General features: G+C 38.4%; 1 protein-coding gene across 1 annotated transcript in view; it reads left to right on the forward strand.

Annotated features, from left to right (window-relative positions):
- Positions 1–26,425, forward strand: part of DOCK3 (dedicator of cytokinesis 3) — a 285,077-nt gene that overhangs the window by 108,546 nt on the left and 150,106 nt on the right. Inside the window, exons 6-7 of the mRNA XM_052637625.1 lie at positions 1,605–1,753; positions 21,164–21,248. Of these exons, the coding sequence (XP_052493585.1) occupies positions 1,605–1,753; positions 21,164–21,248 (234 nt within the window). The remainder of the gene's footprint in view (positions 1–1,604; positions 1,754–21,163; positions 21,249–26,425) is intronic.

Genomic DNA, 26,425 nt, shown 5'->3' on the forward strand with positions numbered 1-26,425 from the left:
TCTAGAATGAAAGCACCATGAGAGTAGGGACTTAGGATCACAACAAAGTTATAGCACCCAGCAGGTGCTCCATAAGTGTTTGTTAACTGAGTGCATTAATAAATGCTTGTATGTCTGTATAGTGGATTGTTGCATATGGCTTGATGGGAAAGTATTAATCCTAACTTCCTATTTTAAATTCAGACGGGTAGCCCTGATTGGTCAAAGAGAAATGCATGTGCTGGAAGAAAACAGCACATTGCCACTGTTGCTTCAAGCTCTCAGTTTTGCAGATGCAGTTTGCTTAGGCTTTGTTGCTTTTGCGCTGGCGAAAATTTGGGTCCTGTCCGTCTGCCAGCATTGTGTACCATCAAGGTGCTTAACCTTTCTTCATATGTTCATTGAGTAAAGAAAGAACAGCTTGATGGAGTTCGAGTGGGTGATTACTAAGGTCTCCTATTAATAGTTAAAAATAACTTCTCTTTAAAATGGACCTTTATAAATCTAATGCTCCATTAGATGATTTCTGAGTACCACGTTATTCCAAACATTGTAATCATAAGATCAGGGCTACTTAAAAACATTAGCTGATTCTACTAATTTGTAATTTACTTTTTATAATTTTAATTATAAATTTGTTTATAGCCAGCTTATTTTGAATCCAGCTTATTTTGGCAAGTGTCTCTTTAGGGGAAATCCCAGATAGAGACTTTACTAACACTCTGGTGAAGATTGATCTGTCCTTAAAAGCGTTCTTTTGGACTAGTTACATTTGAGGAATTTTAATTATCATATAAAATTGTGCTTCTCTATAATAGAAACAGGAATCAAAAATTCCAAAATCAAGATTTCACTTCTGAGCAAATAGAACTTTAGTTTTTAAACCTGTGTTCTTAAATGAATCTTTTTGATAAGCATTTGTGTACTGTCATAGCATTTACAGTTTTTACTTGTAAGGTTAAAAGCACTGTGATGTCCATAATTAAGTTCATTAAGATGTTTCCACTTAACTCTTATAAAGGTGAGACTTTTTATTGAACTGAAAAGAGTAGAAATCTGTGACACTGGGGACACATACTGTTTTCAAAAGCTAATTAAAACTAGATGAGGCCTGGAAACCTGGAATGAATCTCACTCCAGAGACTGTAACTTTATGTTGGAGCAGTTCCTTCAAAATAGGGCAAGTGATTCTCTCCCTCCCTCCCGCAACTTGAGTATTCTTCTGGAGAAACCAGAGATGTTGCTGGATGGTTGAAATCTTCGTTGTAACATACAGAGTAACTTCTGTCAGTGAAAACCTCTCTAGGTTTCTCTGTTTCTTTTTGTTGTAATTGAGTTTAGTAACTTACTGGAAAATTAATAGTCTAGGATAGAGTAAACAAATGGCATTTTACATGAGCCAGGTCAATTATGTTGTTAGATATCACTTTATAGAGATTTTTAGACAGTAGGAACTAAGGACATTGTTTTAACATTCTTAAATAAGCTTCTCTTTACATTGCCTTTTATTTTTTTAGAGGTTCAGAGAAATGAGCACTTTTCATAGTTTAACTGTTTCTCTTTTTTTTCATTCCCTTTCCATATCCCTCTTTTTATTTCACCCAACACCAAAAATGCCCTTTCAGAAACATAAAGTAGATCTTTTCTACAAGCTGCGCCATGTGATGAATGAACTTATTGACCTTCGAAGGCAGCTGCTGTCTGGTCACCTGACTCAGGATCAGGTGCGGGAGGTTAAGCGGCACATCACCGTGCGCCTGGACTGGGGCAATGAGTAAGTATGAATATCATTCGGGCATCTCTCAGTTTCACGTATGATAACTCAGTCCTTATGGAGTTTGTACCTGATCAAAGCTTATCTTTAGGAATGAAAAGACATGGTTGTATTCGCCACTAAGCTTTGATCATGTTTTACAATGAGTAGTTGTTTCTTTTACTTTATAGCAAAGGATATTCACTGGTTGGTTCTACTCACTGAAACTCTGTCAGTCTCTATTTTCAGCCTCTATTTTCACTTCCAGAAAATTAAATAATTGGACTGCATTAACCTCTGGGCTTTCTTCCAGCTCATATTCCTTGGTCATAGACCTCAGTAATCAGAATACTCTTTTGTTTCATCCTTTAGTATCTTTTAATTTCTTGTGAATTTAGTGTCCTTTACATCTTGCAGTCATATAATGAATCTGAGTAAGCATATACTACAAACAGAAACTGTCTACATCTGTACTTCAGAATATTCTTAACTAATTTTTCATTCAGAAATAGTCCTGTATTTATGCAGTGGGTATGCTTATTTGCTATTGCCATTCAAGTAAAATTATAAGACTTTGACATGGGAAGCTAGAGTAGATAGTACTCAGGTTTTATTTCCTCCAGACTTAATAATTGATATAATTCTCAAATGCTTTTGTCATATTCTCTTAAAATCGGGCCCATTGAACTTTGAAGTGACTAGATTGCTTCCTATTTAAGGTATACATATACCTGAAAGTATATTTTAGAGCAAGTGTTTAGCTCCTCTCCTCCTCAAGACATCATTGAAATGATAAAAAAAAAAAAAAAGAATGGGAGAAGCCCAGCAATAAATGGGAAATATGAGCCCATTTCTAGAAGCTGAAAAATAGATGGAGGATTAGTGGCAGAAGAAGCCTATAATATGGAGGAAACCTTAGCTAATGAAGGAGCTGGTCTACCTTGCAGCTGCTAGAATCATGAAAGAAAGGGAGTGTGTGCTGGAGCTTAAAAAAGGAGGTGCTTAAAAGTATGTAAAGTAGTAGTTCACCACCATGAGTGGAAAGCCTGGCAGCCATCTGTTTCCCCTTTAGATGAACAAAGACCAACTGCCTAGTGGGAAACTGGGCAACAAATGTTTGAACTGGGACTTTATTGGAAAGCCTTCCATTGTGACACATTTAAGGGTTTCGAAGTATAATGACCAGATCCCTTCCACCTACCAGAAAGAGAAACCTGCTAGCCATTCACCCATGTATAAAATCTCTGCATGTCTCTAGTGCCTTTTCGGAGAAGGCAGTGGCAGCCCACTCCAGTACTCTTGCCTGGAAAATCCCATGGGTGGAGGAGCCTGGTGGGCTGCAGTCCATGGGGTCGCTAAGAGTCAGACATAACTGAACGACTTCACTTTCATTTTTCACTTTGATGCGTTGAAGAAGGAAATGGCAACCCACTCCAGTGTTCTTGCCTAGAGAATCCCAGGGATGGGGGAGCCTTCTGGGCTTCCGTCTGTGGGGTCACACAGAATCAGACACAACAGAAGCAACTTAGCAGCAGCAGCAATCCCTTTTAAATTTGAACGGACAATCAAGTATTACCAGGTATTTGAAGAAATACTTTCACAGGGAATAAAGGGAGATGAATAAAATACCTGGTCCCAGAGAGAGCTTGAGACTAGCAAAGAATGTTAAAAATTCCTGAGTATCCTCAAAGAGAATCAAGAAGATTCATTATGTATTATAAAATGCTATGAAAAAGGAAGAGAGAATAGGACTTCAAAAAAGAATTCAGGAAGAGAACAGGAAGGTAAGATTTTCCCCTTCATTCCCAGAATACTGAAATATCTTTTTTTAAACAAGTTTATTAACATTAGCTTCCCTGGTGACTTCCCTGGTGACTCAGATGGTAAAGAATCTACTTGCAATGCAGGATACCTGGGTTCAATCCCTGGGTCAGGAAGATCCCCTGGAGAAGGGAATGGCCACCCACTCCAGTATTCTTGTCTAGAGAATTCCATGGACAGAGGAGCCTGGCTACAGTTCATGGGGTCACAAAAAGTCGCACATGACTGAGCAACTAACACACGTTAGCATTAGCAGTCTTGTTCACACACCATACAGATCCCCAATTTTTAATTTTTTAATTTGAATTTATTTATTTTTAATTGGAGAATAATTGCTTTACAATATTATGTTGGTTTCTGCCTTACATCAACATGAATTAGCCATAGGTATATATATGTCCCCTCCCTCTTCAGCCTCCCTCCCACCTCCTGCCCCATCCTACTCTTCTAGGTTGTCACAGGGCACCAGATTTGAGCTCCCTGCATCGTATAGCAAATTTCCACTGGCTGTCTCGTTTTACGTATGGTAATGTGCATGTTTCAGCGCTACTCTCTCAGTTCGTCCACCCTCTCCCCCCATCTCTACCCGTGTCCACAAGTCTGTTCTCTGTGTCTGTGTCTCTGTTGCTGCCCTGTAGATAGGTTCCTCAGTGCTATCTTTCCAGATTCCATATGTATGCATTAATATACGATATTTGTCTTTCTCTTTCTGACTTACTTCACTCTGTATAATAGGCTTTAGGTTCATCCACCTCATTAGAACTGAGTCAAATGGGTTCTTTTTTATGGCTAAGTACAGATCACCAATTTAAATCAGACAGTTTAATGATTTTTAGTACATTCACAGACTTAATACAATCTTCACCAGAATCAGTTTTATCACCCCTTAAAGAGCTGTGCTTTTTAGTTATCATCTCCCTCATCTATCTCTAAAGATTTGCCTATTCTGGACATTTAATATAAATGGAGTCATATAATTGGTCTTTCATAATTGGCTTAATGTACCCTGCTGTGGGTTTTGTTTTTTCTTCTCCCATTTATTATACTAGGTGTTTGATGGGCTCTTCCAGTCCTAAGTCACCTGGTCTTTGGGTCTGGGAAATTCTCTTCTATCATTTTTTCAGAATTTCCTCTTTATTGCCTTTGTTCTTTTCCTGGAAATATAACATCTGGTTGTTGGATCGCCTAGACTGAATCTCTGTTTACTCTTTCCTCAACCATTTCCTAGCTTTTTGTTTTATTTTCCTAGAGATAACAATAATAATTTTAGTTATTTGTGATCTTTCAAAGTGACAATATCCTGTCCTTATTTGTTTTATTAAATTACAGCCTCTCTTGACTGTTAACAGGATTGCTTGGCACACATCACAGATTCCTTGTATGAGATAACATGGATTCAAATGTACCATAAATCAGACAGTATTCTCTAAATCTAACTTTAGGCAATAAAAATCTTAGCAAATGTAATATGCATAGCTGGTGATCCTGCCTCCTCTGCTCAAGACAGTAGAATATATATAAAATGGTATCATTGTATTTATTTTAAACAATCAATAATTATAATTTGCAAACACATCATCACTTTGTGCCAAGCAAATTGTTAGTCTTGAACTGGTGGTAATAACAGTTATATAAATCCTATGTTGCAGTTTCACTGTACTATACATATCAGTAAATTCACAAGAGAAATATTTTAGAAATATCAATACCTCTTTATGATGAAAGTTACAAAACAGACCAATTATATTTTGCAATCAAATCTTAAAACTTAAAGATGATAGCTTGGAAACAAGTTCAAATTGTATTTGAAAAAGACAGAGAACACTGAAGTATCTATCAGCCAAGTACAGAGCTGTTCCACCTTCATTAATAACTTTTTCTCAGCAAAGTAGGAACATGCTTGTGTGTGTGTTTGGGGGAGTGTTTATATGTTCATTTTAATAAACAAAAACCAGGAACGTAATTCCGTCCCCCCACATTTTGTAAACCTTCTCCCTCCTTTCTTCTTTGATCCTCCTCTCCAGGTGTTTCTTTATCTTCTTGCCTCCTTTCTCCCTCCCCTTCCACTTCTTTCTTTCCCTAGTTCTTCATTCTGTTTTCCCCTCTACCCCCGGTGGAAAATACAGTCACTTAAAAAAACTCAAATGACAACTTTGTAGGTCTACTATTATTAAAGGAAAAAGACAAACTGATGGGACTATTCTCTCTGGTTCTCACTTGAACTGAGTAAACCTTTAAAAAATATTCCTTCTTAATTTGAAAGAAGAGATGGTGTACTGCAAAATGAAGTCATTCCATACCATTAGGTCAACTAAAGGAGACTGCTCCATGCAACAGCTGAGCACCGATAACCATATCCATTGTCCACCTTTTATGCCCTCATAGCTCTACACTTCTTGTTCCACTAACACTTAAAAATACCATAAAATATTGAAGCTTAGCATATGTTGGCATGTTGTGAGTGCATAATCAATATTTTCTGAATGTGTTTTTACATTGTAATTGATGTAATGAAGTATTAATCATATATAATTTTAAACTTTGTGCCTTTTTCTTTAGACTCTTAGGCCTTATAGCTCTGCCTTTTCAGAATCTATTTCAGAACCTCTTAATAACAGCTATTAATAGTTTCTTGAGTACATCAACCTGTATCACTGTGGCAAGTACCTGGTCTAACTCGTATGCATAGTTATAATGAAATGCTATTATATTCTTCCAAAGCAAGAGCTCTGTTTTACCCTGTGAGGAAAGTAAGGCTCAGAAGCACTTTTTCTTTGTTGCGTAGTGAGTGGTAGAGCTGGTGTTTGTACCCAGAACTGATACCAAAGCCCATATAGTTTATGCAGGGCTTTACCATGATTTTTTTTAAGTGTGAGTCTTAAAACCAGGAAAATTATTGTCAGTATCTGTAGTCTGTGGGTTATTTGATCTTTGTTTTGTTATCTGTACTGTATGCCCATAGTATATATCTGCTTCAACATGAGTTTGAACTTCCCAGGATAAAAACTAAACTGGTACTATAGTCAATATTTTATTCAGAGTTTAAATTAAATGCAGAGCTCTCCACATCTACATAATAGCCATTTTATTTTGTTCCCTGAGATTAGGCATTATTATTTATTTGGCTGAAAATTTGAAGATTCCAACACTAAATTTACATGGCTTATACTTGTTGGCCTCATCACCTATGTGCACACTCATTCAATAAATGAAAATTATTAAAATTGTATTAAGTAGCAATCAGCATTTATAATACTGTGTCCTAAAATACAGGAAGGGCATTAAAACAAGGCTGTATTCAAATTAACTAGCCATCATCTCTACTAAAGTCTTCTATTCAAAGAATAAGTCAATTAATTATATCTTCGCCAAGGGAATTTTAAAATAATTTGTCTAGCAATGTAATTTTAATATGTTAATTTAATATTTTTGATGCCTTCCATAAAGATATTGAGCAAAATTTCCATCACCACAATAAATACAGCATAGCTGAGTTAAAGTTACATTAACCCAGGACTACTGACACAGCCTAATTGATCTTTGCCTTAGAAAAATACCTATTCTAGGAGTAAGAAATATTTTACTCTTAGAATAATTTATGGGATTTTTGTATTTCTTTTTTAGTAAAAAGTACAGACTTGAATAAAATGTGAACATTTATGAGCTTTTGTTGAATTAGAATGATGTTTCTATAGATTCCAAGTATCAAATGAGAAAATTGGTTATCTTTTTATTGTGAAGTATCATCATTTGAGACAAATCACCAATAAATGTATACTTTATAGTTATTTTGTTCTTTCTCTTCCTCTCTGTCATATTACTGGGTTTCTTACAGAAAAACCCAAATGAACTTTTTGACCAATCTAATATTTCCCTCCCTTGCCTCTCTTTTGCACCTTCTCTTAGGTTTTCAAAGATCTCAACCCACCCACCCATATCTCTTTCCTCCCACTTAGTTTATGTTCTTCACCAAGGGAGTTGCTCTTGGAGGAAGCAACACAAGCAATAATTTGGGTTGTACTATGTGAAAAATACAGCTACTCCGGAGTTTCCTCTGAGTAGATTCTTAGCTAGGACTTGGATAGGTTTATGGGTTAGTACTTTCTTTTTCGGCTTTCCTGATAGTTCAGTTCGTAAAGAATCCGCCTGCAGTGCAGGAGAGCCTGGTTTGATTCCTGGATTGGGAAGATCCCCTGGAGAAGGGATAGGCTACCCACTCTAGTATTTTGGGGCTTCCCTTGTGGCTCAGCAGGTAAAGAATCTGCCTGCAATGTGGGAGACCTGGGTTCAATCCCTAGGTTCGGAAGATCCCCTTGAGAAAGGAATAGCTACCCACTCCAGTATTCTGGCCTGGAGTATTCTGGGCTGGAGAATTCCATGGACTACATCCTCTGGATCATGGAAAAAGCAAGAGAGTTCCAGAAAAACATCTATTTCTGCTTTATTGACTATGCCAAAGCCTTTGACTGTGTGGATCACAATAAACTGTGGACAATTCTGAAAGAGATGGGAATACCAGACCACCTGACCTGCCTCTTGAGAAATCTGTAAGCAAGTCAGGAAGCAGCAGTTAGAACTGGACATGGAACAACAGACTGGTTCCAAATAGGAAAAGGAGTATGTCAAGGCTGTATATTGTCACCCTGCTTATTTAACCTATATGCAGAGTACATCATGAGAAACGCTGGGCTGGAAGAAGCACAAGCTGGGGTCAAGATTGCCGGGAGAAATAACAATAACCTCAGATATGCAGATGACACCACCCTTAAGGCAGAAAGTGAAGAGGAACTAAAAAGCCTCTTGATGAAAGTGAAAGAGGAGAGTGAAAAAGTTGGCTTAGAGCTCAACATTCAGAAAACGAAGATCATGGCATCCGGTCCCATCACTTCATGGCAAATAGATGGGGAAACACTGGAAATAGTGTCAGACTTTATTTTGGGGGCTCCAAAATCACTGCAGATGGTGACTGCAGCCATGAAATGAAAAGACGCTTACTCCTTGGAAGAAAAGTTATGACCAACCTAGATAGCATATTCAAAAGCAGAGACATTACTTTGCCGACTAAGGTCCGTCTAGTCAAGGCTATGGTTTTTCCAGTGGTCATGTATGGATGTGAGAGTTGGACTGTGAAGAAGGCTGAGCGCCAAAGAATTGATGCTTTTGAACTGTGGTGTTGGAGAAGACTCTTGAGAGTCCCTCGGACTGCAAGGAGATCCAACCAGTCCATTCTGAAGGAGATCAGTCCTGGGATTTCTTTGGAGGGAATGATGCTGAAGCTGAAACTCCAGTACTTTGGCCACCTCATGCGAAGAGTTGACTCATTGGAAAAGACTCTGATGCTGGGAGGGATTGGGGGCAGGAGGAGAAGGGGACGACAGAGGATGAGAGGGCTGGATGGCATCACTGACTCGATGGACGTGAGTCTGAGTGAACTCCGGGAGATGGTGATGGACAGGGAGGCCTGGCGTGCTGCGATTCATGGGGTCGCAAAGAGTCGGACACGACTGAGCGACTGAACTGACTGACTGACTGACCGTCCATGGGGTCACAAAAAGTCAGACATGACTGAGCAACTTTCACTTTCACTTTCTCTTTAAGGGCATAGTGATATTTTCCAGCTTCAGGACATCTGAAATTAGTGGAAGGTTCCAATGCCTTCTTGGAGTTCTAATATAATATGTTGTGCCCATCATCATTCAGTAGCTTGTCATACTTAAGTCTGAGATAACCATGTTTAAAGTATGTATGTGTCAAAACTCTTCTGTCAAGTTATCATGTTCAAATAATTTCCTTATACTCACACACACATGTTCATACTTATTCTTTGTGCATCTGTTTTGCTCATCAGCATACCCTGCACTTACCATAGTACCTGCATTTCATAGGCACTACATGAAAATACCTAAGTAGCGGGGTAGGTTTTCCTTATGCCTGTTGGCTGCTCATTCATCAGTCTATGTTTTTTGTTCTTTCTGGACTGATGTATTGACACAAAATTATTCTTCAAACTATTTTGATCAAATTGATTATAGTCACTGATAGCCACTAGTATTTAACTTCATTGTTATTATTAATAGTGGAAAGGTGACAGGTATAGTGGAAATATCATGGGTTCAGAGTAAGACAGACCTAGCTTGAGACAAGCTGAACTGTACTTCCTTAATAGGCTGCTTAGTAAACTGGGCTTTGGTTTACTCAGTTATCAGTTCAGTTCAGTTGCTTAGTCATGTCCGACTCTTTGCGACCCCATGAATTGTAGCAGGCCAGGCCTCCCTGTCCATCACCAAATCCCAGAGTTCACTCAGACTCAAGTCCATGGAGTCAGTGATGCCATCCAGCCCTCTCATCCTCTGTCGTCCCCTTCTCCTGCCCCCAATCCCTCCCAACATCAGAGTCTTTTCCAATGAGTCAACTCTTCGCATGAGGTGGCCAAAGTACTGGAGTTTCAGCTTCAGCATCATTCCCTCCAAAGAAATCCCAGGACTGATCTCCTTCAGAATGGACTGGTTGGATCTCCTTGCAGTCCGAGGGACTCTCAAGAGTCTTCTCCAACACCACAGTTCAAAAGCATCAATTCTTTGGTGCTCAGCTTTCTTCACAGTCCAACTCTCACATCCATACATGACCACTGGAAAAACCATAGCCTTGACTAGATGGACCTTTGTTGGCAAAGTAATGTCTCTGCTTTTGAATATGCTATCTAGGTTGGTCATAACTTTTCTTCTAAGGAGTAAGTGTCTTTTAATTTCATGGCTACAGTCACCATCTGCAGTGATTTTAAGATGGGTTTAATACTGTGTACTTTTCATAGTTTCTAGAGGGGATATACATAAAATCCTATGTAAAATGCCTATTCCAAGTAAATGTTCAGTAAAAGGTAGCTATTATTAGTTACATGTTACATTTTATTATTATTTAAGTATAAGTATACCATGCTTTCATTTGTTATACATATATGCTCCTTTTAAATACTAGAAAAGGTTACTGCCCACAGAAAATCATAGTATCTCTAGCTTTTCTCAATTGATTCTGTGGAAGAACTATAAGGTTTGTGCAAAAGTAATTACAGTTTTGGACCATGAATTTTAAATCATTATAACTAGGCTCAAACACATCTTTATTAATCAAAATAGAAATCATTACAATCAACACATTTTTTGCCAATGAGAAATAAGGTAGCTTATTCCTGTAGTGTAAAAATCCATGCTTTGGGATTTAGTGAACTCGTGGAAAGCATTTTCTGCATCATGCTGGTTATAGAAGCATTTTCCCTGCAAAAATTTGTCAAGATGTTTGAAGGAAGTGGTAGTCAGTTGGTGGGATATCAGGTGAATATGGCGGATGAAACAAAACTTCATTCAACTTTTGAAGCATTGGTTGTATGACATGTGGTCGGGCACTGTCATGGAGAAGAACTGGGCCCTTTCTGTTAACCAATGCCTGGCTGTAGCTGTTGTGATTTTCAATGCATTTCATCAATTTGCTGAGCATATTTCTCAGATATAATGGTTTCTCCACCGTTCAGAAAGCAGTAATGGATCAGACTAGCTAACAGTGAGCATGACCTTTTTTGATGCAAGTTTGGCTTTGGGAAGTGCTTTGGAGCTTCTTCTCAGTCCAGCAACTGGGCTAGTCATTAACAGTGGTTGTATAAAATCCACTTTTCGTCACAAGTCACAATCTGATTGAGAAATGGTTTGTTTTTGTTGCCTAGAATAAGAAGTTCAGTTCAGTTCAGTCGCTCAGTCATGTCCTACTCTTTGTGACCCCATGAACTGCAGCACGCCAGGCCTCCTGTCCATCACCAACTCTCAGAGTCCACCTAAACCCATGTCCATTGAGTCGGTGATGCCATCCAACCATCTCATCCTCTGTCCCCTCCTCCTCCTGCCCTCAATCTTTCCCAGCATCAGTCTCTTTTGAAATGAGTCATCTCTTTGCATCAGGTGGCCAAAGTATTGGAGTTTCAGCTTCAACATCAGTCCTTCCAGTGAACACCCAGGACTGATCTCCTTTAGGATCGACTGGCTGGATCTCCTTGCAGTCCAAGGGACTCTCAAGAGTCTTCTCCAGCACCACAGTTCAAAAGCATCAATTCTTCGGCGCTCAGCCTTCTTCACAGTCCAACTCTCACATCCATACATGACTACTGGAAAAACCATAGCCTTGACTAGATGGACCTTTGTTGGCAAAGTAATGTCTCTGCTTTTTAATATACTGGTTGGTCATAACTTTCCTTTCAAGGAGTAAGCGTCTTTTCATTTCATGGCTGCAGCCACCATCTGTAGTGATTTTGGAGCCCCCCAAAATAAAGTCAGCCACTGTTTCCACTGTTTCCCCATCTATTTGCCATGAAGTGATGGGACCAGATGCCATGATCTTCATTTTCTGAATGTTGAGCTTTAAGCCAACTTTTTCACTCTCCTCTTTCACTTTCATCAAGAGGCTCTTTAGTTCCTCTTCACTTTCTGCCATAAGGGTTGTGTCATCTGCATATCTGAGGTTATTGATATTTCTCCCAGCAATCTTGACTCTAGCTTTTGCTTCCTCCAGCCCAGCATTTCTCATGATGTACTCTGCATATAAGTTAAATAAGCAGGGTGACAATATACAGCCTTGATGTACTCCTTTTCCTATTTGGAACCAGTCTGTTGTTCCATGTCCAGTTCTAAGTGTAGCTTCCTCATCTGCATATAGGTTTCTCAAGAGGCAGGTCAGGTGGTTTGGTATCCCCATCTCTTTCAGAATTTTCCACAGTTTATTGTGATCCACTTGGAATAAGAGAAGATGATACTTCAAAACAATGATTTTTAAAAAAATTTTAGTTAGCTCATGAGGCACCCACTTACCAAGCTTTTTCACCTTTCCAATTATCTTCAAATGCTAAGGCTTCCCTGATAGCTCAGTTGGTAAAGAATCCACCTGCAATGCAGGAGACCCCAGTTCTATTCCTAAGTAGGGAAGATCCCCTGGAGAAAGGATAGGCTACCCACTCCATTATTCTTAGGCTTCCCTTGTGGCTCGCTGGTATAGAATCTGCCTGCAATGTGGGAGACCTGAGTTCAATCCCTGGGTTGGAAAGATCCCCTTGAAAAGGGAAAGGCTATGCACTCCAGTATTATGTCCTGGAGGATTCCATGGACTGTATAGTCCTTGGGGTCACAAAGAGTGGGACATGACTGAGCAACTTTCACTTCACTTCACTTCGAATGCCAAATGACTGTAGAATGGTTGAGTGGTTGATATTGAGTCCTTTGGCAACTTCTCATGTAGTTTTAAGAGGATCAGCTTTGATGATTACTCTCAGTTGGTCACTGCCAACTTCCAATGGCCAGGCACTGTGCTGCTCATCTTCAAGGCTCTTATCTCCTTTGCAAAACTTCTTGAACCACCACCACACTGTACGTTTGTTAGCAGTTCCTGAGCCACATGCATTGCTGATGTTGCAAGTTGTGTCTCCTGTTTTACGGCCCATTTTGAACTCAAATAAGAAAATTACTTGAATTTGCTTTTTGTCTAACATCATTTCCATTGTCTGAAATAAATATAAAATAAACAGAAAGTAATAAGTCATTAGCAAAAAACACTGAGTAAGAAATGTGCTTTAAAATGTTTTCAAAAATGTAATGTATTTTAAATGATGTAATTAAAATAACATAATCACATTTATTAAGACTGTATTTCAATATCAAACGGTAAATTTCAGCAATGCAAAAACTGCAGTTATGTTTGCACCAACCTAATAAGTCCTAAATGCCTTAAAACATCCATCAGATATTATTAGTTAACTTCAGGTTATTTTCTGTTCTGTGGTTCAGATGAGCAAACCCAGAAGGAAGAAGATATGGTAGAATAGAGGGTGTCCCTGTTCTAGTGGTTAAGAATCCACCTGTTAACATAGATTACTTGGGTTCGATCCCTGATCCAGGAAGGTCACACATGATGCAGAGCAACTAAGCCCGTGTGCCTCAACTATTGAGCCTATGCTGTAGAGCCTGGGGGTCACAGGTACTGAGCCCACGGGCTATACAACTACTGAAGCCCATGCAGCCTAGAGGCTGTGCTCTGCTCAAGAGAAACCACTGCCATGAGAAGCCCCCACAACACAGCTAGAGAGCAACAAAAATTCAGTGCAGCCAAACAGAAATAAAGAAATAAAATTATATTTTAAAAAGAAAATATAATATGGAACATTCAAAAGACATGTAAAATTCAAAGAATTTGTTAGATTTAGAACTTTTGAGAAGCACACCTAAAAGAAGGTAGGAGTAGAAATATGTCTCATTCACTGCTGTGTCCCTTAGTTCAGCATGAGCCTAGCATAGAGTAGGTGCTAAGAAATATTTATTGAATTATTGAAATTATTGAATGATTAATCCATTAATTATTGTGATTAATAATATTGTCATTATAGTGATTAATAACAAATTATGAAAGAAGACTAAATATTTTTATGAAGACTGTTCACCTAAGCTTTCCCAGTGGCTCAGAGGGTAAAGAATTTACCTGCAGTGCAGGAGACATAGGTTCAGTCCCTGGGTCGAGAAGATCCCCTAGAGGAGGAACTGGAGACCCACTCAGTATTCTTGCCTGGAAAATTCCGTGGACAGAGGAGCCTGGTGGCTAAGTCCTAAAGGTCACAAAGAGTTCAACACCACTGAGCTACTAAACACACATTCACCTAAGCCATTAGTAAGACCATTTGGAAGCAGTTCTCTACTACATCTATTTGTTGTTGTTCAGTCACTAAGTTGTGTCCAACTTTTTTGACCCCATGGATTGCAGCATACCAGGCTCCTCTGTCCTCCACTATCTCCCAGAGTTTGCTCAAATTCATGTCCATTGAGTCAGGGATCCTGTCTGACCGTCTCGCCCTCTGTTGCCCCCTTCTCCTTTTGCCTTCAGTTTTTCCCAGCATCAGAGTCTTTTCCAATGAGACGGCCCTTTCCATCAGGTGGCTAAAGTATTGGAGCTTCAGCTTCAGTATCAGTCCTTCCAATGAGTATTCAGAGTTGATTTCCTTTAGGATTGACTGGTTTGATCTCCTTGCAGTTGAAAGGACTCTCAAGAGTTCCCCAGCACCACAATTTGAAAGCATCAATTCTTTGGCGCTCAGCCTTCTTTATAGTCCCACTGTTACATCCATACATGACTAATGGAAAAACCATAGCTTTGGTTAGATGGACCTTTGTTGGCAAATTAATGTCTCTGCTTTTTAATATGCTGTCTAGGCTTGTCATAGCTTTTCTTCCAAGGAGTAGATGTCTTTTAATTTAATGGCTGCAGTCACTGCCTGTAGTGATTTTGGAGTCCAGGAGCCTAAAATCTGTCACTGCTTCCATTTTTTACCTCTTCTATTTGCCATGAAGTGATGGGACCAGATGCCATGATTTTAGTTTTTTGAATGTTGAATTTTAAGGTAGCATATTCACTCTCTTCTTTCACCCTCATCCAGAGGCCCTTTAGTTCCTCTTCACTTTCTGCCATTAGAGTGGTATCACCTGCATCTGAGGTTTTTATTTCTCCTGGAAATCTTGATTCCAGCTTGTGATTCATCCGGCCTGGCATTTCATGTGATGTACTTTGCATATAGGTTAAATAAGCAGTGTGGCAATATACAAACTTGTTGTACTTCTCTCCCAATTTTCAACTGTGTCTATGAGTTGATAGATATGTAGTTGTATGCTTCCTGCTTGTGTCTATCTGTTTAGGAGTCTATTTTTGGACATTCTCTTTAATCACAATCCTTGTACTCTAAGTCATGTTTTAGCTAATGATATAACACATAATGATAATTGTAACACCGGAAGCAGTTCACAGTGCCTGGAAGTGTAGTGAGTGCTTTACATGGATTAATCCTTACACTAGTCTCAGTTCAGTTCAGTTCAGTCACTCAGTCATGTACAACTCTTTGCGACCCCATGAATCGCAGCACTCCAGGCCTCCCTGTCCATCGCCAACTCCCGGAGTTCACTCAGACTCAAGTCCATGGAGTCAGTGATGCCATCCAGCCATCTCATCCTCTGTCATCCCCTTCTCCTCCTGCCCCCAATCCCTCCCAGCATCAGAGTCTTTTCCAGTGAGTCAACTCTTCTCATGAGGTGGCCAAAGTACTGGAGTTTCAGTTTTAGCATCATTCCCTCCAAAGAAATCCCAGGGCTGATCTCCTTCAGAATGGACTGGTTGGATCTCCTTGCAGTCCAAGGGACTCTCAAGAGTCTTCTCCAACACCACAGTTCAAAAGCATCAATTCTTCAGCACTCAGCCTTCTTCACAGTCCAACTCTCACATCCATACATGACCACTGGAAAAACCATAGCCTTGACTAGATGGACCTTTGTTGGCAAAGTAATGTCTCTGCTTTTGAATATGCTATCTAGGTTGGTCATAACTTTTCTTCCAAGGAGTAAGCGTCTTTTCATTTCATGGCTGCAGTCACCATCTGCAGTGATTTTGGAGCCCCCCAAAATAAAGTCTGACACTGTTTCCACCGTTTCCCCATCTATTTGCCGTGAAGTGATGGGACCAGATGCCATGATCTTCGTTTTCTGAATGTTGAGCTTTAAGCCAACTTTTTCACTCTCCTCTTTCACTTTCATCAAGAGGCTTTTTAGTTCCTCTTCACTTTCTGCCATAAGGGTGGTGTCATTTGCATATCTGAGGTTATTGATATTTCTCCCGGCAATCTTGATTTCAGCTTGTGCTTCTTCCAGTCCAGCGTTTCTCATGATGTACTCTGCATATAGGTTAAATAAGCAGGGTGACAATATACAGCCTTGATGTACTCCTTTTCCTATTTGGAACCAGTCTGTTGTTCCATGTCCAGTTCTAACTGCTGCTTCCTGACCTGCTTACATATTTCTCAAGAGGCAGGTCAGGTGGTCTGGTATTCCCATCTCTTTCAGAATTGTCCACAGTTTATTGTGATCCACACAGTCAAAGGCTTTGGCATAGCCAATAAAGCAGAAATAGATGTTTTTCTGGAACTCTCTTGCTTTTTCCATGATCCAGCGGATGTTGGCAATTTGATCTCTGGTTCCTCTGTCTTTTCTAAAACCAGCTTGACCATCTGGAAGTTCCCGGTTCACGTACTGCTGAAGCCTGGCTTGGAGAATTTTAAATATTACTTTACTAGCATGTGAGATGAGTGCAATTGTGTAGTTTGAGCATTCTTTGCCATTGCCTTTCTTTGGGATTGGAATGAAAACTGACCTTTTCTAGTTCTGTGGCCACTGCTGAGTTTTCCAAATTTGCTGGCATATTGAGTGCAGCAGTTTCACAGCATCATCTTTCAGAATTTGAAATAGCTCAACTGGAATTCCATCACCTCCACTAGCTTTGTTCATAGTGATGCTTTCTAAGGCCCACTTGACTTCCCAATCCAGGATGTCTGGCTCTAGGTGAGTGATCACACCATCGTGATTATCAGGGTCGTGAAGATCTTTTTTATACAGTTCTTCTGTGTTCTTGCCACCTCTTCTTCATATCTTCTGCTTCTGTTAGGTCCAGACCATTTCTGTCCTTTATTGAGCCCATCTTTGCATGAAATGTTCCCTTGGTATCTCTAATTTTCTTGAAGAGATCTCTAGTCTTTCCCATTCTGGTGTTTTCCTCTATTTCTTTGCATTGATGGTGAAGAAGGCTTTCTTATCTCTTCTTGCTATTCTTTGGAACTCTGCATTCAGGTGCTTATATCTTTCCTTTTCTCCTTTGCTTTTTGCTTCTCTTCTTTTCACAGCTATTTGTAAGGCCTCCTCAGACAGCCATTTTGCTGTTTTGCGTTTCTTTTCCATAGGGATGGTCTTGATCCCTGTCTGCTGTACAATGTCACGAACCTCATTCCATAGTTCATCAGGCAATCTATCTATCAGATCTAGGCCCTTAAATCTATTTCTCACTTCTACTGTATAATCATAAGGGATTTGATTTAGGTCATACCTGAATGGTCTAGTGGTTTTCCCTACTTTCTTCAATTTAAGTCTGAATTTTGCAATAAGGAGTTCATGATCTGAGCCACAGTCACCTCCTGGTCTTGTTTTTGTTGACTGTATAGAGCTTTTCCATCTTTGGCTGCAAAGAATATAATCAGTCTGATTTCAGTGTTGACCATCTGGTGATGTCCATGTGCAGAGTCTTCTCTTGTGTTGTTGGAAGAGGGTACATACACTAGTCTATGATAGTCGAAAAGAGACAAGAAGAGTCCTACTTGTGGGAGAGTCAAGATACAAACTAGGCAATCCAGTATCAGAGCACATGCTCCTAACCACTCTGATGCACTACCTTCCTTTGCTGTGAGAAGAGACTAAGTTGACCATCCCCTGCACTTAACCGTTCACTATTTTAGAATATTCTATAGGAAAGAGAGCCAGGAATCTCTTTTACAGGGTGCAGTTTTAGTGAACATGTGTTGTTTCTCCCTGTGCAGCATCTCTGCCTTCTTCCTCTGAGGAGAGTTCTTCAATTTAGCTCTTGGAAACTATTTTCCTTCCATTGAAGATGATCTTAGAAGGAAATCAGCATTCGGTTTAATTAGATCACCTGTTAATCATTTTCTTACTTTTAAGATAATGAATGGCAACCCACTCCAGTACTCTTGCCTGGAAAATCCCATGGATGGAGGAGCCCGGTAGGCTGCAGTCCGTGGGGTCGCGAAGAGTCGGACACGACTGAACGACTGACTTCACTTTCGCTTTTCACTTTCATGCATTGGAGAAGAAACTGGCAGCCCACTCCAGTGTTCTTGCTTGGAGAATCTCAGGGATTCGGGAGCCTGGTCGGCTGCCATCTATGGGGTCGCACAGAGTTGGACATGACTGAAGTGACTTAGCAGCAAGCAGCAAGATAATGAAACAGGAAACAACGGTACTATGTTCTAGCGACTTCTAGGAGAGTGAAAGCACTTTGCTATTAGGGGAGAATTAACATGCTGGATATGAACATTTGCTTGGCTCAAAACTACTCTTATTTCCTGTATCTACCATCATTTGGTTCATGATAGATCCTCAGCGAGTGTCTTTGATGTGAGTTGATGGATATATGGGTGAATAATTGAATGGACAGGCCAGCTAAGGTTTTCACAGTGCTAAGGTAGAGTTTTCATAGATGCCTCCAGCCAAGCTCCTGGAGACTGCATGTGGTGCACTCCCACTGGGCACATACTCTCATAGCCTTACTGACTTAGATCCATGTGAATTTTTTCTTAAGTTATTGTAATGAAAATATCTGTTTTGATTGGATTATTTGTACAGTCTTTCTTTTTGTTAAGTTATTGTAATATTGAGACTACCTCCTGTACTTTGTGACCACCAGTGGTTAAAGAATATGCATGAAATCTTTATTTTTGTGTTTAAAGAAGTTTTCACACCATGACTACACAAAATTTGTAAAATGTTTTAGGTTGATAAATTGTCTAATTTCACTTTCTTATACAAATTCTATTATCATTTTTGTGATCTTTCCACTGTTTGATATCGTAACTTCATTATCTTTAAATTATAAATTGATATTTTAGGTCAAATATCAATTTGATATCATAACTTCATTATCTTTAAATTATAAATTGCTTTTTAAGATGAGAGAGATAGAAAGGATGGACTTCAACTATATCTTGCTCTCCATGACACTGCTGCCTTTACATGCTATAAGTATTAGAAGCCAGAGGCCTGACATTATTTCAGAGAAATTAAGAATAATTAGTAAGAGCTGATTGAATGGAGTACCTCTTTGATGTATGAAGATAGGAAATAAAATCTCTTACAGATTTAAGTGCATTAACTTCAGGAATCATATTTGATGGCATGGTTTTACCTTTAAACTATGAACTATTGTAGTTAAGGTCAACAGTATATTACTGATTTTCTCATCATGAAAAACTAAATGTTTATTTTTTTTAGCATTTAGTACCAAAAAATTGTTTCCTCTTTAAAAACTCACATTTCTCTATTGTAGAATAAAGCAAATTATAGTAATAGATAACAGAAAAATATGAGATTTTTATCCTTTAATAGGAAAATAGGTTTCTTTTTTCTTTCCTGCCAAAAACTATACATCTAAATTTTAATTTTTGGTCATAGTAATCATACTAGTCTTTGTGATTAGTGTATTTACTTATGGCTTCTTCATGTAGGTTTGAGTTCCCATTTGTATTTTATCAGTCTTATTTCTTATTACAATTTCTTGAACCTCTTGATATAAAATATAAAAAAATAAAACCTTTTCCTATAAAATAGGGTATAAATTATAATAAAATAATTTTGCATTTTGGATGTATACATGACTTATTTCAAATAAGAGTTTCAGATCTCAGTGTAATGTAGTAAAGGTTTATTTCTCAGTGGGAGTTTTATGCACAGAAAGACCCTAGTGAATTTGTTAGCATATGTTAGCATTCTAAACATAGTTCATAATCTAGGTGAAGAGAAATAAATGTATACTTCTCCTTCCATCATCTATGGAATACTTTGCTGGGTGCAGTAATTCCTAACACTTGTTTTAGAGTAGGGTGATTACAGAGCATCTCTGAAACCCTGATGAGAGTTACAGGCCCTCTGCTCAGAGAAAATGAATACATGAACACATGCACATACTTGTATAGGTAGTTGCGGGGTTCCACAACCTCCTAATCCCATTAGCCTCCAGATTTAGAGCTGTTGTTCTAGAGAGTGAGAAAGGACCTAATATGTATTGAAAAGAAATTATATACCATATTTGAACCTAAGAGCTCTTCCTGTACAGAGTTATTTCCAGTGTCCTATATTGCCTCCTAACCAACCATTAATCATCATCACTTGTTCCTCTGCCCAAGTTACACCAGATCTTTGAAATTTTGTTTTCCTCAATAGTAGTGCTCTCTGGTTAAACTTCCATCTAAGATGTCTTAAGATATTGGCTAATGTGTGGTGAAGTCTTTACTATAACCCAACGTCAATATTAATTAAGTTGAAAATGAAATAAAATGCAACCAAAACATGCATTTCTTTGAGTTTAATACTTTTAAGAGGTAATTGTTTTCCTTTTTTTGTGGCCATACCACATGCCTTGCAGGATCTCAATTTCCTAACCAGGGATTGAACCTGTGCCCTCAGCACTGAAAGTACAGAGTTTTGGACCTCCTGGAATTCCCAGAAGCTTATTTTTGATTTTGACTTTGAAATCCATATCTACTTGGACACTAGTTTTTTTTTTATCCTAGTGAAAGTAATGCATGATTGAGCCTTGTTCATACTTGCAGGATAGGGGGAAATAGAAAAATAAACGTGACTTATTAATGATATGAGAAAAGAAAATCCATCCATAATGAACTCAAGCAGTCTGTTAACAAATGTGATACTGAATGAATCCCTTTTTAGCATTACAGGGAGAACTGCTTGATGACTAAAATTGTCACAGTCTTAAAATTCCTGGCCTCATTGATTTATCTAAAGGTGAACATTGTTGTTCATGTCTGACTCTTTGTGAGTCACAGTTAAGCTGGATAAAGGCATGTTTCTGCTAAGGCAGCATCTGAACCTCTGTCCACAAGGTCATGGCTGGCATAGGCTTCCAGGCTTATAAAGAGAGGTGAGTAATCTGAGGACACGGCATGCTGAATGTGGTCTTTCTCTTTCCTAGGCATTTGGGCCTGGATCTGGTGCCTCGAAAGGACTTTGAAGTAGTGGATTCAGACCAGATCAGTGTCTCAGACCTCTATAAAATGGTAAGAAATATTACACAGGGTAGTTTGTTCCTGCACACTTAGTTTTTTTTCTCTCTTATTATCTCTAATTACATTATGAAACAATATTGCTAAAATCATTCACCTTTGTTTCAAGTGTATTTAAGGGGGTCTTCCTTATCAGGACAGTGCCTATCATACTCAATCTCTAAAGGGAGTTACTGTGTAGGGCTGTTGGGCTTACTGTAATGTCTTGGGGTCGTTTCTCAGTTGGTTTTGCTGGTGAAGAGAGTTCCTTCAGCATGAAGAAGTTACTAAAAGAGAAGATACTGAAGCTGAAAAGAGCCAGTTATTAGTTAATGTAGTGATTAACCCTGGAAATAAAGTACCAGCATTTCTTAAAATTTTTTTATTGAGTTATAGTTGATGTACATTGTTGTGTTAGTTTCTGGTGTATAGCAAGGTGATTCAGTTTTATGTGTGTATGTGTGTGTATGTATTCTTTTTCAGATTCTTTTCCATTATAGGTTATTATAAGGTATTGAATATAGTTCCCTGTGTTATACAGTAGGAAGTTGTTTATCAGTGTACCAGTACTTCTAAGATAAATCTTTAACTATCTGTTGGTTATTATAAAAGTATATTGAATTGATTGATGACCAGGGTGGGTGACATTTTGCAGGCTGAGTGAGAAGAAGTAACTAAAACAAAGGTATGAAATTTTAAAGTAAAACAAATAAACATAAGAAATCTAAGGTGATTATTAAGCTTAGACTAAGGGACTGGGTCAAGCCTCACTTTGAGGAAAATATATTTGAGGTGAGACTATATTGGTGAGAGTTACAAGTTTTAGAAAACATTACAAATTTCTGTTAAGAAAATGTAATATTTTTAGGGAATGCAGAGGATGCAAAGTATGTTGCTTGGTCAAGGACCACAGAAAATTTGCCTAAATAACATGTACAAATGACATATCAGTTGCTTCTGTATATTTGCTTATGTATATTTATAAGAATACAAAAGCATTTGTGTTCAGTTGTCATGAAGTGATAGGTGTGAAATTAAAGATGAACATGACATGCTTTTTCTTAAGAATATCACCATCTAGGATATTGGTTGCTCTTTCTAGGTTATGGAGGATCAGATAATATTTCTTCCCAGGACAATACAAGTATGATTTTGCATACAAAATTCTACACTCAATTTTAGGGAATTGATAGTTACCTCTGAAACCCATGCATGGTCCCCATGTTTAAAAATTACTCTAGTGAGATCAGATAGACCACAAACAAGAATGTTTATGAGCTGCATGCAATAATTAAGATATACACTCCTGCTGTTAGAGGGAGTGACTGATATCCTGGGGCTGAGAAAAATCTATGAAAGCTTCCAATTAAAGCTTCCAGGCAAGTGATACTTAAGATGAGTCTTGAAGGATGAACAGGGCTTCAACAGAAAAGCAAGCCAAAAGAAAAGACATCCCAAAATGGCACAGAGCATAGGGAGGTAGTAATTCCAGCAAACTGTAAGATACTTGGTAACTTTGACATATAAGTACGTGTTAGCAATTGTGAGATAAAACCAAGAAAGAGACATCAGCCAGATCATGCAAGCCTTTGTAAGCCCCCAATTGATAGAACTATTACTCTGATAGAACCATGGAGTGATGTGATTGGATGTGGGTTTTAAATGCTGAAGTGAAGTCGCTCAGTCGTGTCCATCTCTTTGTGACCCTGTGGACTGTAGCCTACCAGGCTCCTCTGTCCGTGGGATTTTCCAGGCAATAGTCCTGGAGTGGATTGCCATTTCCTTCTCCAGGGGATCTTCCCAACCCAGGGATCAAACCCAGGTCTCCCGCATTGTAGACAGATGCTTTACCACCTGAGCCATGCTGAGAGAGTATAAAATGCAGAAGACTGGAATGAGGGAGGAAAGAGACCATGGAAATGATTCAGACAAGAAATAATGGCTAGGGAGCAATAGGAATGGAGAAGAAATACCATGGAGAATGCAGATGAATTTTGGTGATCAATTAGATTGGAGAGTGAAGGAGACAGAGAATCTTGAAAGTAGTAAGGAAAAAGAAATTTGTCACTTATAAGAAAACCCTTATAAGACTAACAGCATATTTCTCAGCAGAAACTTTGCAGGCCAGGAGAGAGTAGGATGAGACAAAGTGCTGGAAGAAAAAAGCTGCCAACCAAGAGTATTTCACCCAGCGAAGTTGTCCTTCAGAAACAGAGGAGTTAGGAAGATTTTCCCAGATACAGAAAAGCTACGGGAATTCTTCACTCCTAGAACTGCCTTACAAGAAATGCTGAAGGTTCTTTAGGCTGAAATGAAAGGGTGCTAACTAGTAGCATAAAAACATATGATGATGTAAAATGCAGTGGTAAAGATAAGTATATAGTCAAATTCAGAATACTCCAATACTGTAATAGGGTGATATATAACTCTTAATATGAATGTTAAAAGATAGAAAACATAAAAATAACTATAACCCCTGTGGAAAATAGAATGGAAGTTTCTCAAAATATAGAAAGTAGAACTACTGTATGGTCCAGCAACCCACTTCTGGTGACAGGGCCAAAGGAACTGAAATCAGGATCTCAAAGAAATAGCTTTACTTCCATGTTTATTAAAGCATTGTTCATAGTAGCCAAGACATGGGAAAAACTTGTGTCTTCATTGATGGATGAGTGGGTAAGAAAAAGGTGGTGTGTATATACAGTGGAATTATTATTCAGTCATAATAAAGAAGGAAATCCTGCCATTTGCATCTTGGATGAACCTTGAGAACACTATGTTGTTAGGTGCAGTAAGTCAGAGAATGGCAAATACTTTATGATCTCACTTGTATAAGATTTTTTAAAAAGCTGAATTCATACGAACAGTAGATTGGTGGTTGCTAAGAGCTGGGGAATGGGAGAAATGAGGTTTAGGTTGAAAGGTACAAGCTTCCAGTTACGAGAACATTGATTTCTGGGAATCTAAAACATGGTGACTGTAGTTAACAATAATGCATTATATACTTGAAAATTACCCAAGGAGTAGATCTAATTGTTCTCACCACAGTAACAACAACAGAAAGGTAAATGTTAGATGAAGGAGGTGTTAACTAACCTTGTTGTGGTATTCACTTTGCCATATATACAGTATCAAATCACCACATTGGATGCTTTAAGTTCATACAATGTTTATGTCAATTATATATCAATAAAGCTAGAAAATGTTTCCCAGAACTTTTAGATAGGAGTACTCATATTTAAAAAGCCTGAATATTTATCACTTAATAGTGACATTTCAGCTCACTAGAGCTGAAAGTTTCTGGAGCGAAAAATAGGTCACCTGCTAAAGGATTTGTTGTAAGAACAGCATTTGTCTTCCTAATAGCAATATTGAAAACTAGAAAATAATGAGAAATTGCCTTTAAAATTCTGAGGGAAGATAAAATTTAACCTAGAATTCTGTATTTACTCAGCCACACTATCCATCAAGTAGGGAAGTAGCCTAAAGAAAACTTTGGTTGCTCAAAATCTCAAACCTTTTTCTTTGATCCCTTTTCAGGAAACAGCAGAGAAATAAGTTATGTATTTGACATGAAGAAGTAAATGAAAAGATGCTTAAATGTCCCATCCAAGAAAGAGATTCTAACTCAAACAGGAGGGGCAAAGAATTCTTAGGTTAACATCAGTGGGAAGGTGCAGGATGACAGTTGTGTGACAGACCTAGAGAGTAACTGGTCCATGATAAAGCAGGAGGGCAGCCAGGTGGGATCTGCTACTGAAAGGTGTTTTATAGAGCTGTGGGCAGGGAGGTGGTTGTAGAAGAGACCCTATAATTTAAATAAATCCAGTACAAAATCATAAAGTAGTAGAAGAAAGAAAATTTAATTGAAGTACATTCCTTGGCTCAGAAGTGAACTGTATATAAAAGTTATAATACTATAAATAAGTTTTAACCATACTTGTGAGCTACTGGGAAGACAGATGAAATAGATGTAAACAAGTGTGAAAATCTTCAGCTACCATAAGAAGCCAGTAGATAAATCTCAGACTGGATTTAAAAAAGAGCAGTATAAGTATGACATTTTGAAATATATGATAAATGCTAGAAAAAAACACAGTAAAGACTGGAAGTTGCTTATCTCTGGAGAATGGTACTGGGTGAATGGAGGACTGATTTTTTTATTGCAAGCCTTTAGAACTATTTACCTTTTAATCAATGTTCTTTTGAAAGATCAATGTTTATACTTCCATTTCTAGATTTAAATCAATTGATTAGATTATTTATTATAACCATCAAGCATCATTTTGTTGGTGATCCTGACCAGATATATATGTCTTACATTTCCTTGTAAGACCCAAAGTATCTAACACAATTCCCAGTGTATATAGCAGGCAATTAATTGTGTTATTCAACTGAATAGAATGCCTCAAGCTGCACTCCCCTCCCCCACCATGTCGTTAGACCTTTATGAACTATTGTACCAGAGAATCCAAAGGGCTAAAAATGACTTCTCTGTGGGGTAAAATTTGGCAGAGGCAATAGTGTAGTCCATACATTACTTAATTAATATGTATTTTGTATGTATATTGCCCTTAGGATATAAAGATGATTAAGCTAGGTACCTCGTGCACTGGTAGGGCAAAATCTGGAGTTGGGTAGTAAACATGGGAACATAATACGTTAGAGCTCTAACACAGGTGATGGTTCTGAAGAGGGAAGTACTAGCTGGCCAGCTGACCGCTTCCTGACAGCAGGGTAGTGGTTTTTCCTTACGGTGCCATGAAAGACATTCCAGAATGCCAGTTCTGATGCCATTCTCTGGCCACCCATGGGTGTGCTTTCAGACTCAGTTGAAGAATTCTTCCCAGATTTGATACCTCTGAAGTCTGGAATGATGTCTGTTACTGTCAGCTGGGATGAGTTACACTGAAATTAGCTGTGAACTCCCATATATAGTTATAATTGAATATTAATGATTGTGAATTGGTAGTCACTTTTAAGAGCTAGTCAGTAAATTCACTTGAGAAGAATAACTTAATGTAGCCCCTAAAAATAAAATAAAGCAGTGGAAAGAGTTTCAGGCCAGTAACTTTCTTCCCAGTGGGATACGAGTCAGTAAACCATGGAAAGCTTGTTTTTTTTTTAAAGCATGATTTTCTTAAAGCTTTTTTGTGACCTATTTTATATATGGGGTATTCTTTTGTACATAG

This window comes from Budorcas taxicolor, chromosome 1, assembly GCF_023091745.1.
Source record: "Budorcas taxicolor isolate Tak-1 chromosome 1, Takin1.1, whole genome shotgun sequence".
Lineage (NCBI taxonomy): Eukaryota > Metazoa > Chordata > Mammalia > Artiodactyla > Bovidae > Budorcas > Budorcas taxicolor.